Genomic DNA, 18,096 nt, shown 5'->3' with positions numbered 1-18,096 from the left:
TTTTTTGTAATGGATAGACTCAAACACTACTGAACCGATTTTAAAAATTACTTCACCTGTAGAAAGCTACATTGCCAGTGAGTAATATGGGTGAGTAATTGTTTTCAAAACAATTTGAGGGGTGGCGACGAGGGGAGATATAAAACTATTAAAATAATAGGCTAATATAGGCGAAATAGAATTTGTCGTACAAAGACGAGACAAAGCTCATTTTAAGCCCCTTGACGCACAGAACAAAACTCTGTAAACCTTTCGGATTCGAAAACCATGTTTGAAGGCCCTAAAACCAACTGTTATGGAGATATTGGAATCATACTACCCCTGCTCTAGGAATCGGATAAAGAAACGAACGGCCGTAACCATGGCAACGTCAGCTCCAGAATTCTACAGCAGCAAGATTATGCATGTACGGTTGGGCATAGCTGCCAACCAAAATTGATACACATATGACTTACTATGTAGAAAAAATAAACTGTTGTGTAAGACGTTCATAGCACTCCTTTGGGCAGGGATGGAAAGGGAGTGAAGTATAAAAATAATAGCCCCAGAGATCTCTGTAGTACAGCGACCAGCGGTTGCCGACGGGCCTCCGTTTTTACGTACTGGCTTAGGTTTCAGCATTTTGCGGAGTCTGTAACCTATAGTTTAAACTATTTTCTATCAACTCATGGAGTAGTAGGATCACTGAAGTTATTAGTGCCGATATTTTGGTCCACTTTTACGATCATTGTAACCATGAAAACAACCTGTATACTGTACACAATTGTCAAAATGCTACGCCAATGACTTGGAAATTTTTTTTAACATTTATACTCATATTCATCATATGATGTGCGACATGAGTGACAAACCCTGAGAATTATAATTCTTGATAATTATAGTCTTTTTTTTTTTTTTTTTTTTTTTTTTTTTTTTCGCGTATTTCCTTGATCATTTGTAATAGTTACGAAATGTCGGATCAAACAAATTCATTCAATATATTTATATTTGTGGTACTATCTATTGGAAGTATACTTACACTAAACTTGCAGCTTTGTGAAGGGAGCAGGTATATCTAGGTGTGAATGAAGGAAAAACATGGTAGCAAAAGGTCTTAGAGGTCGATGCTAATTAGGAACTAATATTTAGAGCCAAACATGACAATTTCTACGTACTTAAATAAATACACCAGTGATATAAATATCTAATGAAGTCAGTCACACCGATAGTATGAATAACTAAAGCCAGTTTCTGATAACCTGTACGAAGAACGGGTACTTCTGCTAGTAATTAATACATTAACATATGCGTGTTAGAATCCAATACAGTTTTTTAACGGCTTACATCTTCAAACAATTAATTTACTGAATTACATTTTAAATGTGAAAACCTACAATCTTTTTTCCAGTCAATGACTGGATCAGGGATGGAATAAATGAAGCCCCATCTTGGTGTGAGGATAGGAATTGAGCCGGCTGCAGAAGCCTGTTCACTCCTCTGGGGCAATGATCAATGACTCACAGATGAAATTAAATGATACTGGAGAGATGCTAGAATGAAGGATGACAGGGAAAACCAGAGTACCCGGAGAAAAACCTCTTCTGCCTCCACTTTGTCCAGCACAAATCTCACATGGAGTGACCAGGATTTGAACCACGGAACCCAGCGTTGAGAGGCCGACGTGCTGCCACCTGAGCCACGGAGGCTTTCACAATTTTAATGTACTAACTACAATTTCATGCTTAAAGCATTGCGAACCAATTCTTTTGACATATACAGTAAGCATTACATTCATTAAATTATTAATATTATTATTGTCAATATACATAATATTTTATTATTTATTATTCATATTATTATCTAAATATATGGCCTGATTCCTGATTGAAATGAGCTGCTACTCACAGGCGATTTATGAATAAGCGAGAGAAGTTATGATTATATACTCGTACTGGAATTAACTTGAAACTGACAGATGAAGTTGGGGATCCAGGCGAAAACCTGTCCCACCTCCACTTTGTCCAGCACAAATTCAATAAATTAATTATTACAAATATATTTTTATAAAAATATTATTACATATTATTATGATTATATACTCGTACTGGAAATAACTTGAAACTGACAGATGAAGTTGGGGATCCAGGCGAAAACCTGTCCCACCTCCACTTTGTCCAGCACAAATTCAATAAATTAATTATTACAAATATATTTTTATAAAAATATTATTACATATTATTATTATTATTATTATTATTATTATCATGCAGGAGGTTTCAGCGTCAGCTTACCTAGTGCCTTAGTAATTAACCTGTGTCACTATCGAGTGGCTGCACACCCAAGTCGGATTCAGAGCCGGGGTCAGCACACGAGGTAAACAAATCCCGCCGTCAATACTAATTTGCTCGGAAATGCTTATAAACAGACAGAATCATATCTCTCTCGCCGGACGTAAAAATCTTGCGTTTCTTCTTCAACTGATAACAGTCTGGTGAATTTTTGCTCGGATCCATTGCACAATAATATCCAATAACGAGTAAGAAGAAACCTACAAACGTACAAGAGACTACAAGAATTATGAATTAGCACACAATACGCACATACACTATTTTTGTAAAAGCGAAGCACACTGATAAAATTCTCTCACTGCTGTTTTAAACAGACTATGATTGGAACTGCACCCACGTGTTCAGGACATCCACCAAGTGAGTAAGTATGGCAGCTCCGCACTGACTGCACCATTGCCAAAACTCGCTCTGAGTAGCGCACCCCCCTTGCCCCCTCACCTACCGTATGACAACACCGTAGGCGCTGCCCCTGTTGCCCACGCCATCCCCTGGTCTATACACTCACTTCCACTTTAGTCTGCTCAAAAGGTGGTCCGCAGAATAAACGTCGCCACAACCCTCGATTTGCAACTAGTGTTGTGGTCTCATTTAGTTCTACACCTCTTATCTTTAAATCGTTAGAAACTGAGCCTAACCATCGTCGTCTTGGTTTACCTCTACTTCTCTTACCCTCCATAACAGAGTCCATTATCCTCCTAGGTAACCTATCCTCCTCCATTCGTCTCACATGACCCCACCACCGAAGCCGGTTTATGCGTACAGCTTCATCCATCGAGTTCACTCCTAAATTAGACTTTATCTCCTCATTCCGAGTACCCTCCTGCCACTGTTCCCACCTGTTTGTACCAGCAATCATTCTTGCTACTTTCATGTCTGTTACTTCTCACTTATGAATAAGATATCCTGAGTCCACCCAGCTTCCGCTCCCATAAAGCAAAGTTGGTCTGAAAACAGACTGATTTAAAGATAGTTTCTTCTGAGAGCTGACTTCCTTCTTACAGAATACTGTTGATCGCAACTGCGAGCTCACTGCATTAGCTTTATGACACTTTGATTCAATCTCACTTACTATATTACCATCCTGGGAGAACACACAACCTAAATTCTTGAAATTATCGACCTGTTCTAGCTTTGTATCACCAATCTGAGATCATTCAATTCTGTTGAATTTCTTACCTACTGACATCAATTTAGTCTTAGAGAGGCTCATTTTCATACCATACTCATTGCATCTATTTTCAAGTTCCAATATATTAGACTGCAGGCTTTCGGCACTACCTGCCATTAAAACCAAGTCGTCAGCATAGGCCAGACTGCTTACTACATTTCCACCTAACTGAATCCCTCCCTGCCATTTTATACCTTTCAGCAGATGATCCATGTAAACTAGGAACAGCAAAGGTGAAAGATTACAGCATTGTCTAACCCCTGTAAGTACTCTGAACCAAGAACTCATTCTACCATCAATTCTCACTGAAGCCCAATTGTCAACATAAATGCCTTTGATTGATTCTAATAATCTATCTTTAATTCCATAGGCCCCCAGTATAGCAAACATCTTTTCCCTCGGTACAGTCATATGCTTTCTCTAGATCTACGAAACAAACACAACTGTCTATTCCTCTTGTAGCATTTCTCAATTACCTGGCGCATACCGAAAATCTGATCCTGACAGCCCCTCTGTGGTCTGAAACCACACTGGTTTTCATCCAACTTCCTCTCAATGACTGATCGCACCCTCCCTTCCAAGATGCCAGTGAATACTTTGCCTGGTATACTAATCAATGAGATACCTCAATAGTTGTTGCAATCCTTCCTGATCCCTTGTTTATTATAGATCGGTGCAATTACTGCTTTTGTCCAATCTGAAGGTACCTTACCAACACTCCATGCTAATGTTACTACTCTATGAAGCCATTTCATCCCTGCCTTCCCACTATACAGTACTTCACCATTTCAGGTCTAATTTCATCTATTTCTGCTGCTTTATGACAATGGAGTTTATTTATCATCCTTTCCACTTTCTCAAGCGTAATTTCACCAACATCATTTTCCTCCTCCCCATGAGCTTGGCTGTTCGCAACACCACCAGGATGATTTCCTTTTACATTGAGAAGATCTTCAAAATATTCCCTCCACCTCTCCAGTGATTCCCTGAGATCTATTATGGGTTCACCTGAATTACTCAAAACACTGTTCATTTCCTTTTTCCCTCCCTTCCGAAGATTCATTATTACTGTCCAGAAAGGTTTCCCTGCTGCCTGAGCTAGCCTTTCCAGGTTTTTACCAAAATCTTCTCACGACTTCTTTTTGGATTCAACAACTATTTGTTTCGCTCTGTTTCTTCTATCTACATACAAATCCCAGTCTGCTTCGGCCCTTGTTTGGAGCCATTTCTGATAAGCCTTCTTTTTCCGTTTACAAGCTGCTCTCACTTCGTCATTCCACCAAGGTGTTCGCCTTTTCCCATCTTTACACACAATTGTTCCTAGGCATTCACTTGCTGTTTCTGCTACAACATCCCTGTATGCCACCCATTCACTTTCTATATCCTGAACCTGCTTACTGTCTACTGTTCGAAACTTCTCACTAATCATATCCATGTACTTCTGTCTAATTTCCTCGTCCTGGAGATTTTCTGCTCTTATTCGTTTGTAGACAGATTTCACTTTCTCTACCTTAGGCCTAGAGATACTTAGTTCACTACAGATCAAATAGTGGTCTGTATCATCGAAAAATCCCCGGAAAACTCATACATTCCTAACAGATTTCCTGAATTCGAAATTGGTTAAGATATAGTCTATTATGGATCAGACCAAGAATACCGAAATTCCCTCATGACATTCCAATGGAAATCTGGGTTGAACACTTCTCCAAGGTCCTCCGACCTAATGATACAAGACCTGCTAAGAGATTTGACAAGATATTGGAATTTTATAACTCTCTCCTATTCACACAAGAAGAAGTAAAAGATATAATCGACAAGCTGAATATGAAGAAAGCTTGTGGACCAAATAACATTTACAATGAACACATAAAGAGTGTGGCTCCTGTTCTCCTGGAATCGTGGACACTTCTGTTCAATGAATGCCTACGACAGAGTTGTATTCCGGATCATTGGAGAACCTCTAGGATACTCTAAAGCTCTTGTACAAAGGGAAAGGGGATCCTTGTGATCCTGATGCTTACAGGGGTATCGTGGACTACACTAAGGCTTTCGACTCAATTACCGAGTAAAACTGATGGATAAATTAACAAATTTATTGGGTGAGAACAACCCTTTAGTTCGTATAATTAATATCATTTTGGCACAAAACAGACTTCAAATTAACGATTCTTTATCCATATCCACAGGAACTGATCAGACAATTGGGGTATTACAAGGGGATCCTTCGAGTCCTATATTATTCAACATTGCGACCCATGATGTGATGAAAGCAATTAAGATGGAGTACAAACCTACATCTATACTGATGATATCGTCCTTGCTTCAGCTTCTAGAGATGCACTTCAGGAAGCCTTCGACAAGTTATTAGTTTGGGCTTGATTCAACAAATTGAATATAAACAAAAAGAAAACAGTAATGATGACATTCAAATGAGGTGGGAGACACAGTGAGTCCGAGACCATTACGTACGAGGGTGAAGAGATGGAAACAGTAAACAAATTTAAATACCTAGGCATAACATTTCAAATTCACGGAACAACTTTCACTATCCATGTTAAGGAGAGGTTGTCGGCAGCGATTCTTGCTATTCATGATATTCAGCACCTGCAAAAATTATCTCTGAGAACTGCACTAGCGTTATTTCAGATGAAAGTAAAACCAATAATCACATATGGACTTCATTTAATACAGGAACATCTCACTAAATCAAATTTGAAATATATCGAGAAGCTTAAGCTACTTTTCTGAAAAGGGTGCTTTGTGTTTCTAAGTGGACACCATCCAGACTGGGCTATGAATTATGCTGAGAACCAATGTTCTTGGAAGACCTGGGATTCAGCCTGTCACTACCATCAACGACGCCTTATCACGAGCTACTGCAAGAGCATTATCGGAAAAAAGCAGAGATTTGGAGTGACTTTTAATCTACTGACGCTATGATCAGCAGAGAATGGTCAGTTTCCAACTACGAGTTACGTCATCTTGTTACTAGATTTGCGGTACATGGTTTTCACCACAAAGTTTGCCGCACAACCAAGTTTCATACTCCTACCGTGAAGTGTGTATGCTCTCTCTGCAATAATACTTGTGATTGTTACCATATCGATAAGTGCCCGAAGAGGAAGCCTTTGAAAGAATTATGCGACTAGTTATTTATTTCTTATTTATTGTAACATATGGCCATTAGCTGCAATAAATTATGTTTAAAAGAGATAGGGGTAGAAAAACTGAGTGATAGCATGGCGAAGAATAAATTGAGATGGTTTGGATGGGTTATGAGGATGGAGGACGAAAGGATACAAAAACAAGAGGTTGGAGGCTAAGACAGAAGGAAAGAGGGCATGGAGAAGGCCCAGACCAAGATGTCAAGAACAGAAGAAAAATACTGGGCTGGAATAAAATTATTGAAGAGGAGTGGTGGAAGGAGAGGCAATGGTGGAGAGGTGCCATCAACACCGTGACCTGGCAGGAGCTGGACAAGGGGAAATAAAAATTATGGTGATGTACACAATAACAAATTATTATGGTGTTTTACATACACTTCCCTTGTGTTTTCTGAGTGATCTTACTCTACAAGAAACTCTTCGACTGCTCAAAGATGGCGATTTTGAGGTCATAACTTGTTTGAAAAGCAGTTAAGGGCACAAGCTGATGTTGCGTCATCTGGAGGTCTGTGACTGGGTGGAGATGAAGCCCAGGATGCCATGACTGAAGAGAGAGAAGGACCTAAGACAAACCTCAGAAAGTGAACCACCAAGCAGGAACATGGGTGCCTGAAGATCTGGATGAAGAGATTTCCATTTTCCCTCAAGCGGATTAATCAATCAATCAATCAATCAATCAATCATCTGCATTTAGGGCTGATGCCCAGATGATCAATTGTTTTAGTACTTTCTAAAATTATTTCAAAGAACTTGATAATTTATTGAATGACTAGATGACCTCCTGTGTAATTCACAAAGAAAGAACTGTGCATATGAAGAACAGAGCTCCCAGACAAGCACTGAGTGCATGAAGTGTCAAGTAGGACTCTGCGTGCAATGTCCTGTCAAGTTCCATGTTCGCAAGTAGTAATACTCACTGCCTAATTGTGCATATTTCAGACTGCTGTCTCCATTCTGTGTAATATATTAGTATGTTCAAATAGAACTGGTAAGTTTCTGCATAAGAATTATTTTGTGCCTGTGTTTTGAAAAATATAATCATTACTAAATTTCTTCAATTTATTAAACCACCTAATAACACCCTTTCTACTTATAAATATAACCCACTGAGTAAATGCCAGCCAAGTTCTTCCAATACTGCAACAGCTAAGGAAGCATTGCATTTGTTGACTACAGAGGCGCCTAGAGGTGCCATATGGCACCTGCCTGTTTCTTGCAAACAGGGGTGCCAAGTGATGCAAAATCAAAATCTGTGTTACTGGAATGACCTCCTTCCTGAAAGTGGTTTCAGCTGTTCGCCACCATGCTGCTCTTGAGCGTCCTTGGCATCTTCTATGTTCAGCAATGGCAAGAACTTTCTGCAAAGGATAATCTTCATCACATCGTTTGAGGAACCTGCCTTCGAAGTTCTCACCAATAACAGTGACACCAAAGGATCCCTGCACGTACTCATTGCGTACTCGGCTGACCAAATTAACACCCACAGACCCCCAGCAATATTCCAGAATTCTGCACATCTCTGTGGCATGCATTTGCTAATCATGCTTCCTCTGCCTTGCCCAGTATTCAGAGCCATATATGAGGATAAGTCGGAAAACCATCTTGTAAACTCTCCCTTTAACATTAATGGGACCGAGCTCGATAGCTGCAGTCGCTTAAGTGTAGCCAGTATCTAGTATTCGGGAGATAGTAGGTTCGAACCCCACTATCGGCAGCCCTGAAAATGGTTTTCCATGGTTTCCCACTTTCACACCAGGCAAATGCTGGGGCTGTACCTTAATTAAGGCCACGGCCACTTCCTTCCCACTCCTAGCCATTTCCTGTCCCATCGTCGCCATAAGACCTATCTGTGTCAGTGCGACGTAAAGCAAAAAAAAAAAAAAAAGATTAATGGGAATCCATCCGTCGCACAAGATGCGTGTCAGCGATCATCATTTTATCCAGCCATATTTGACGAGGTGTCTGACACAGTCTCAACTTTTGCGTTGGTGGTAACAGAGCTGAGATACTTGCTAAGATTTTCTTTCTTTATAGATACCATTAGAAATAGAAAGAACTACCAATAATATTGACATTAGAGTTCTGTGTTGTCATTTATTATTATTATTATTATTATTATTATTATTATCAGCAGCACTCTGTTCTATGATTAAAATCTGTCCGCCAGATATGAACAAGGAACGTTTCCCCCCCACTTAGCCTGAAATATTCAGACCATCTTTATGACAAGAGTGTTCCATAGCAATATTACAAACTTTTACTATGAAACAAGAAGATATTTTAAGAAATAAAGCTGAATTTTTAAATAAATTTAACATTCATGACTTCATCAATGATCATTTTGTACTATATTTTTATATATTTGCATAGTTTTTAAGGTGTCTTTTTTATTGTTTAAACTAGCTGAAGATGGCCCAATAAGGGGTGATACATGTTCTGAATTTTTTTTATATTACTGAATTCAACACTCACTTTTAGTGTTTAGTCTAAGTTGTATTGAAAAGGTGGACTTGTAAATACAAATTATTTGAACCTGCCGTTACCATCAGGGAAGGTAGACAGCTCTGGCTCTGCAAAGTTATGAGCTTGAATTCTTCCATCTTAAGGCTGATCATGAGTCAGATCCTCTCCATCGTTCCAGGGCCACTTCAACCTATTCCAGTATTTCACTGGCCAGAACGATATTATCTGCATATAGTAGGGTCCATGGCAGTTCTGGTACCAACTGCTCTATCAAGTAGTTAATGACAATGTTGAACGAAACTGGAATCAGTAACAATGCATTATGCACACTGACTTCAATAGGAAAACTCGCACACACCTGAACCAGCTTCTACTTTGGTACAACAACGAACATGCATGTCCTAAATCAGTCTCACATCCTCCTCTGATTATATTACACACATTTGTGAAATTTCTAATTGGTTTCAGAGAAGGCAGTTTGGATTTAAGGAAGGTTATTGCAGTGGGTCTGAACTTACAGGATACCAGCAAGATATATTAGATTCAGCAGACCAAATGGACTGTACACCTACTGATCTATTTAAGGCATTTGATAGGGTAATCATGGGAGACTACTGACAAAAATTAGGGCTATTGCACTAGACAAAGGTGTCTTTTCTAATACTTCCTTTCACGGTCAAATAAGGCTAAATTTCTAGAAAATAGAACTCAAAGAATTAAAGTACTGTATATAAAGCATTATCTGATCTTGTAATGATTAAGATGGGGGTTCCACAAGGCAATATTATTAAACCTTTATTATATGAATAAAGAAATGGAATCACAGATACACCTTTTCGCAGATGATAGAGTAATGAATGTTAGAGAAATATGAGCAACTGCAAAATGACCTTGTTGAAGTTGTAAGATGGACAGCGGACAGAGGTATTCTGATAAACGGGGTGAAATGAAAGGTCGTTTCACCAAGAAGAAAATTCCCCTCAGTTTTAAATACTGCGTTGATGGAGCGAATGTACCTCATGGTGACTGCTGAGATTACCTAGGTGTTAAAATAAGGAAAGATATTCACTGGAGTTATCACATTAACCAGGTAAATAAGGGGTACATATCTCTTTGTATGGTTATAAGGGTATTTAGGGGTTGTGGTAAGGATGTAAAGGAGAAGAGAGACACAATAGGATGAACACAATGGCAGGTCAGTATGGGAAGAGAGAGCAAGATAAATAGGACACGAGGACAAACACGGAAACCCAGAAGGACAAGGATAATCTCCACATGTTCATAAACTGCCATGCTCTCTCCTCATCAATCTCAGTCCTACATCCATCTCTTTTCAGCTCGTGACAAGCTCATTTTTGCTTCCCAGCTTCAACAGGAAGGGGGCACGAACACTCATTGAGAGGACCACCTTCACAGATCTTCAGTCTTCATCTTCTGTTTCTTCCCATATTTATCCAGCTTTCCTCTTTTCCTACACTTATCCCACATGAAGACTGAAGATCTGTCAAGATGGTCCTCAATGAGTGTTGACTGCCGGGAAGCAGAAATGAGCTTGTCGGGAGCTGAGAAGAGATGGATGTAGAGCCTATCTATTAGATAATGTGGCGATTGTCCTTGCCCTCTTGTGGTTCCACGTTTGTCCTTGTCTCTTATTTCTGCCCTCTCTCTTCCCACACTGACTGCAACTGTGTTCATCCTCTTACGTGTTCCTTTCTTATTCCCCTCTCTCTTTCTGACTTGACACTTGTTTGTAACCAGTAAACTCCTGTTTATAAATCTGTGAAATGTAAATCTGGTAACGTGAAGAGTTTGCTGTAAAAACAGTGAAAATCAATTTGACGTCAAAGATGATATGGGCCTGCATGTTTCCTCATCAAGGACCACTACACAGGTTCATCTTCTTACTCATGCCAAACAACAAAATGTTCACATTGAAATTAACTTTAAAGCTGAATTAAAGATTTGTTTTGTTCTGTTCAATTTACACTTAATGATTGTATTTCTTTAATGAACAGGGTACTATTAATTTTTTCATAATAACCCATGGCGCAATAGCCCCGAAGGGCCTTGGCCTACCAAGCGACCGCTGTTCGGCACGAAGGCCTGCAGATTATGAGGTGTCATGTGATTAGCGTGAGGAATCCTCTTGGCTGTTATTCTTGGCTTTCTACACCGGGGCTGCTATCTCACCATCAAATAGCTCCTCAACTGTAATCATGTAAGCCCAGTGGACTTCAAATCAGCCCTCAGATCCAGGTAAAAATCCCCGACTTGGCCAGGAATCAAGCCTGGTGCCTCCAGATAAGATACAGGCACACTAAACCTACAACACAGGGCTGGCTTTGTATGAAAGAAGCTGAAAAATGAAATTTTTCATCAAGATTGTAATGACATCATTTATAAGTTATGTACTTTGTGTATATCATGTATTATAAATTATTAAAATATTGGTGGCAATGCGCCAAAGTAGTATTTTTTTTTTTTTTTCGTTTTTCTTGCAACATATAGAATGAAGTGTATTCTATCATGGCTGTTAAGTGTGAATGATCAATACACCTTGGTTATGAACGAAACTTCCATTTGAATATAGCATCTCATTCGATCTTATGCGTACAAGCTCAATCTCCAGAATAGCAAAGGCGTATGAGCGATCCTGCCAGCTGGTTGCTGTCCTGCAATAGCTACTATGTACAAGCATCCAGGTTAAAGGTATTATAATAATAATATAAAATTTAATAACTTGAGAAATAATGGAAATACGAGATAATGGAGCAATGTAACTCAAAATGTTTTCTGTGTTCGCTTGCAGCTGGTGATACCGCGTGCGCATGTGCAAAACTGCATTATTCACGAGAAACGTGCATGCCAGTAGCCATGTTGTCTCCACAGCAAAAGGTGTTCCGTGTGCTTTCTCTCGTGGAGCTAAAATCTGTTATGCTGGTGCAATGTAGATTTCAGCAAGAGTATGGACTGTTAACAACTGACGATGTTCTCACTTGCGTAAAAATCAAGAAATGGGAGTGGCGCCTTCGGGTATCTGGGAGCTTGCTGTCGATGTGAGGCCACCACGTCAAGCACGTAGTTCCAGAGGCTACTGCTGAATTAAATCACCGAGTCCTTCAAGTGGAGCCCTCATAAGTCAATCCAACAAGTAGGTATGAACCATGCCATTATGCGGAACTTGTGAGGGATTTCTTAAATTGTGAGTTCCCAGATCGAGGTAGTCCATCGGTTACTTGGCCCCCTAGAAGCCCCAACATTATGTCACTTGACATTTTTCTGTGGAGGTTTGTCACAAAACAAGTGTACCAAACACCAGTTTGTGATCTACCAGATCTGCACCATCGCATTCAACCTTTCATTCAGTATTTTGCTTCAAAAGCTAATTACAAAACTTGTTCTCGGTATCCTGTAGTTCTTCTAGTAATATTTATTTGGGGTAAGTTATTTATTTTTGTGTATTTAAATCCGTGCTTTTAACTATTATCATTCAAGGAATGTAACTTGTACAGTAGACTTTTCATTATTATTTACTTTTATTAAGCATAAACAATGAGTGATACAGACAGTGCTTCTCCTCATCACTTAAGCCTTCCTAAAAACGCTGTGTACAGAAAACTAAATGGAAAATAAACGTGGCCAAGAAAAAGTGAAATTAAAGTGAAGATTATTTTAAAGTTCAAAAACTAAAAATGTTGTAAGTGCAAAGGAATTAGGGCCTGCTTGTCGGTGTGGTTGTTTCAAGAAAGTGGGTCGAGATAAAACGTAAAATATTTCAATAATTTTGGAAAATAGGGAATTGCAATTTACAGAGCAGCCATTTAAATAAACTAACGACAAGTGTGGAGGAGGACAGATCGCGTATAACAGACAGGCCTTTTCACAGATTGTGCGCATTAATTTATAAAGTACCAGGCGAGTTGGCCATGCGGTCAGGGACGCGCGGTTGTGAGCTTTCATCTGAGAGACAGTGGATTCGAATCCCACTGTCGGCAGCCCTCAAAATGGTTTTCCGTGGTTCCCATTTTCACACCAGACAAATGCTGGGGCTATACCTTAATTAAGGCCACGGCCACTTACTTCCAACTCCTAGGCCTTTCCTATCCCATTGTCGCCGTAAAACCTACCTGTGTTGGTGCAACGTAAAGCCAATAGCAACAAAAAAAATTTAAAAGTCGATCAAGTCGTTCATTTAAATAAAATTTACAAAGTTTGTGCAGTAGCTTTTCAGAAACATCATGGTTTGAGTGAAAAAAAAAAGACTGTACTGTTCATAACAAAGAGGAACTGTAAAATTGTAATTTATAATTATAATTTAAAGTAGTCGTGCTTGCTAGTTCATTTCTGAATAGTGTACAATATCTTAATCAAATATTGTACTGTGTATGTAGATGTTTCTCTGTATGATACTTAGCAAAACTTTAAACACATTTTTCTCGAAACTAGCTTTTGGCGCATATGCCTCTGCTATTCTAATGGCCTCATATAAGGCAATCAGTTTTCAATAAAATAAGGTAAAGGAAGGGGATCAAAGGTTTTATCAGATTTTCAAAGGGGTCTGTGAATGTTACGAATCTGTAGAAATTGTGAAGGGGAAGGCAGGTTATAACTGCAGACTGGCATAATAAAATGTGCAGCAAATTCACATAGTACTCTACAGTCCTCAGAGTACTGAATGTGACAGCACAAAAAAAAAAAAGCAAGTTGTTGAATTTTGTGGCTATGTGTTGAGTGTTCACTGTGATAAAATGGAAGTAAGAAAGGAAACAGTAAATTCAACTGGTAAGAAAAAGGACACGTAGGCTAATAAATATGATCACAAGAGAACATCACAAACAAGTTTCTCGATCTCTTGAGACACCATCCTAATAACATCAGAAACATTATACATACATTATCATTATAGACTGTTATGCCTTTCAGCGTTCAGTCTGCAAGCCTCTGTGAGTTTACTAAACGTCGCCACAATCCTCGATTTGCAAAACTAGTGTTGTGGCCTCATTTAGTTCTATACCTCTTATCTTTAAATCGTTAAAAACCGAGTCTAACCATCGTCGTCTTGGTCTACCTCTACTTCTCTTACCCTCCATAACAGAGTCCATTATTCTCCTAGGTAACCTATCCTCCTCCATTTGCCTCACATGACCCCACCACCAAAGCCGGTTTATGCGTACAACTTCATCCATCGAGTTAATTCCCAAAGTAGCCTTTATCTCTTCATTCTGAGTACCCTCCTGCCATTGTTCCCATCTATTTGTACCAGCAATCATTCTTGCTACTTTCATGTCTGTTACTTCTCACTTATGAATAAGATATCCTGAGTCCACCCAGCTTCTGCTCCCATAAAGCAAAGTTGGTCTGAAAACAGCCTGATGTAAAGATAGTTTCGTCTGGGAGCTAGTTCCTTCTTACAGAATACTGTTGATCACAACTGCGAGCTCACTGCATTAGCTGTACAACACCTTGATTCAATCTCACTTACTATATTACCATCCTGGGAGAACACACAACCTAAATTCTTGAAATTATCGACCTGTTCTAGCTTTGTATCACCAATCTGACATTCAATTCTGTTGAATTTCTTACCTACTGACATCAATTTAGTCTTCGAGAGGCTCATTTTCATACCATACTCATTGCACCTATTTTCAAGTTCCAAGATATTAGACTGCAGGCTTCCGGCACAATCTGCCATTAAGACCAAGTCATCAGCATAGGCCAGACTGCTTACTACATTTCCACCTAACTGAATCCCTCCCTGCCATTTTATACCTTTCAGCAGATGATCCATGTAAACTATGAACAGCAAAGGTGAAAGATTACAGCCTTGTCTAACCCCTGTAAGTACCCTGAACCAAGAACTCATTCTACTATAAATTCTCACTGAAGCCCAATTTTCAACATAAATGCCTTTGATTGATTTTAATAATCAACCTTCAACAATCAACCAAAGGAATTATATTAAAGAGCTTGTAGAAATACCTCCCAGAAAATGAGGGATGGGAAATACAAATGTTGGAATATAACCGTTTGCAATGGGTTCAACAAACACCTCTTCCCATCAACAGATATTTGATACAAGAAAAGACCTTACTATGCAAAATAAATCTGTGTCCCAATCCTGAGGTGATGCAGCTTTTTCCACACACATGCCCAACTGAAGTGAGCTGAATGTACCTATTTAACCAAATACCACCCCTCCAAACAATCTTAAATTTCTGCCAGTATCGTTATCAAAGCCGGACTCCCAAGGATGACAGTTAACTATGCTAACAGTTACATTATGGAGGTGGACAGAAAAGGCTTTAAATACAGCTAGTAGTCTTAACACTGAAAATTTTGGTGCATCAATTACCATGCATAATAAGTTTAAGGGATTGTATACAAACAAATTAATGGAAAGCCTCAAGCAGTAAATGAAAATGACATGGATGCCCAAAAAATTGGAGTTTAAGAAATCATTTGCAGATACCACTCCAGGGAAATACATTCAATACTGATGAGTTTGGACAGTTCTTTAAAGTAATGCTGGACACGTCGTCCTCTTTAAAGGATGAAACCTGCCAAGACGAGAACATTACCAGAGAACATATCATGATTCCTGCAGGTTCAAATAAGGACACATTTAAAAAGAACTGAAATGGATAAGTTAAATCTCTCTAAAAGTTTTCTACTTGCAGAAATCAAGTGACTACAACAACCACTTCCCTACACTTCTCACTCAACAGTTTCCCTATTTTCAAACGAAGTAGGCTTAGTTGTTAGATTCAGTCACATCAATGTAACTAATACTGGTAACTGAAGTCTTCTAACCAAGACAACTTTACACTAACACATACAGATGCAGCAAGGTTGCCTATTTACACCATAAGGTTGTGTGCTTAGTTCGCAATTAATAAGCCAATTAACCTACATTTTCCTACGTTACAGGCTATTAACGAGCTTGTCGTCATGTATTCTGGAATGCTTTCAGGTAGATCTGACAGTCACATTTTGACATGAGACTTTTCTTTTACCTAGTTATTTCTCTTGAAAGAGGGAAGGAGATTTCAGCAATGAGAAATCGTTAGTACTTCACTACCAACTGGAACATTTGCAGAACGTGGAATGTCAATTAAGAAGTTTTTGAAAACTTCAGCATTACTGAGAAAAAACAAGACTGATTCTAATGTGTACAGTTTAAACATACAATCATCAGACATACACAAAGGAGGAAAAGGTAATTATCTACGTGATCTTCAAAAAGCCAAATATCTTAATGAATTATTCATTTATTGTCTGGGTTTTAGTGCCGGGACTATAGCCCTATCTCAATGACAGCAAATGATAGCGTACAAGTCTCTAGTTAGTCAATAGTGCAAATTGCAAGACAAAGCAAATCTCTAGTACTTGATCATGCCAAACACTTCGACAATTTCAATTTAACAAACGTCGGGGGGTGTTGTTAAATCCCTTCAAACTGAATCATCACAATAATAAACCATTGGCGTAAATCACTAGAGGTAATAAACTTACGAAATACTGGTAAAACTTCGTCATTCTTGGTTTTCCATGATTATTAAATACCAAGATGGCTTTAATCATTTTTACAGGAGGATTAGTGATTTTAATGTAGCTTTAAAAGTTACAGCTTCCAACTACATGACATCCAGCAAACCTGAACCACGCACGACCATGCACAGTTACAGATACAGACCCAAAACAGCTGTACGTGACGAACCCAACAAGACAAATCAAACAATATGCATATGGGTGCAAAGAATACAAAACAAGAGCGCCAAAGGCTGTACCAACAAACTCAGAGACGGCGGTGGGTACAACTATAAGCCATGAACTTGTAAAATTCTTCTTTTTTGTTTGTTCTTGGACTTTGCGCAGCGCACTACGTCCAGTCACTGGGTTGTTTTAAACTTCACCTATCAAAGTTTCTGTTACAAAAAGGGATAGATTTGAGGGTAGTTGGAAACGGAAGTACACACTAGTGTATTGGGGCGTCTAATACTACAGATATGTACAACAGAACAAGTTGACATGTGTTAGGTTGCAGGGATTAAGCACGGGGACACAGGGTTCTACATCTTCACGCCAGTGTGATCTATCACGGCGATTTACTACTATAGACATACATGACCAGATCACAAATAAGGGAGGCAGGTTCGTACAGATTAAATCAGGATATTACATGCGTGAAAAAAGTTAGTCAGTAACTCAGCTAAGCGAACTGTCGGATGGTATACTAAACAAGAAATAGTGAGAGGAAGTTGAAATCCGAGTGATAGTAAAGTGGAAATGAGATGTTGCTGTCGGGGATATTTCTCACATTGAAACAAAATATGATTTATAGTGCCGACAAGTACACAAGTTGTGTTCCTTAATCTTTAAACGATACAGATGTTCCGGTGTACAGGCATAATTCAAGCGAAGTCTGACTAGAGTAGTGATATGACGTCGAGTGTACTTTCCTTTTGCGAACCATGGTTTAATAGCAATGTTATTTTGAATATTGTAGAAATGTTTACCTTTAAATTGTGCAGATTGACGCCAATGTTCGTTCCACTTTTCTCGGAGAAATTTCTGACAAATTGGCCATACATCATTGTGTGGGAGTGCAATATGGTAGCGTAGGCCTTGTCCATCAGCTGCCTCATTGGCCAGTTTATCGGCCATGACATGTCCTGGCACCCAGGTAAATAATACGGAACGATTTAGTATAGTTAGATCATACAATAGTTGTCTTAGATTTTCTATATACCAATTGTCCGCCTTTGTAGGATTTTCTAATGCTTGAAGAACACTGAGAGAATCTGTACAGATGAGGGCCTTTTGGATCGTAGAATGTTTAATATATATTAACACTTGACGAACTGCAAATATTTCAGCTGTGTAGATGAATGCGTATTGGGGTAAGATGAATTGTTTGGATAATTGCAGCAGAGGGGAATAAAAAGCAGCTCCTACGTCGGATGTGTCTTGA

General features: G+C 39.0%; 1 protein-coding gene across 4 annotated transcripts in view; it reads right to left on the bottom strand.

Moving 5' to 3' along the window:
• Positions 1-17,750, bottom strand: part of or (AP-3 complex subunit sigma-2 or) — a 212,576-nt gene extending 194,826 nt beyond the window's left edge. For 2 of the 4 annotated variants that reach the window (XM_067148341.2, XM_067148339.2), the window contains exon 1: positions 17,642-17,750. In XM_067148341.2, coding sequence (XP_067004442.2) covers positions 17,642-17,719 — 78 coding nt within the window. In that variant the 5' untranslated portion in view covers positions 17,720-17,750. Of the gene's footprint in view, positions 1-16,637; positions 16,864-17,641 lie in introns of those variants that run through there. The other 2 variants (XM_067148340.2, XM_067148342.2) reach the window with 2 other exon arrangements.
• Positions 17,751-18,096: the final 346 nt, after the last annotated feature.

This window comes from Anabrus simplex, chromosome 5 (assembly GCF_040414725.1).
Source record: "Anabrus simplex isolate iqAnaSimp1 chromosome 5, ASM4041472v1, whole genome shotgun sequence".
Taxonomy (NCBI): Eukaryota; Metazoa; Arthropoda; class Insecta; order Orthoptera; family Tettigoniidae; genus Anabrus; species Anabrus simplex.
Note: the sequence above shows the minus strand (reverse complement) of the source record. Positions and strands in the feature narration are given on the sequence as shown.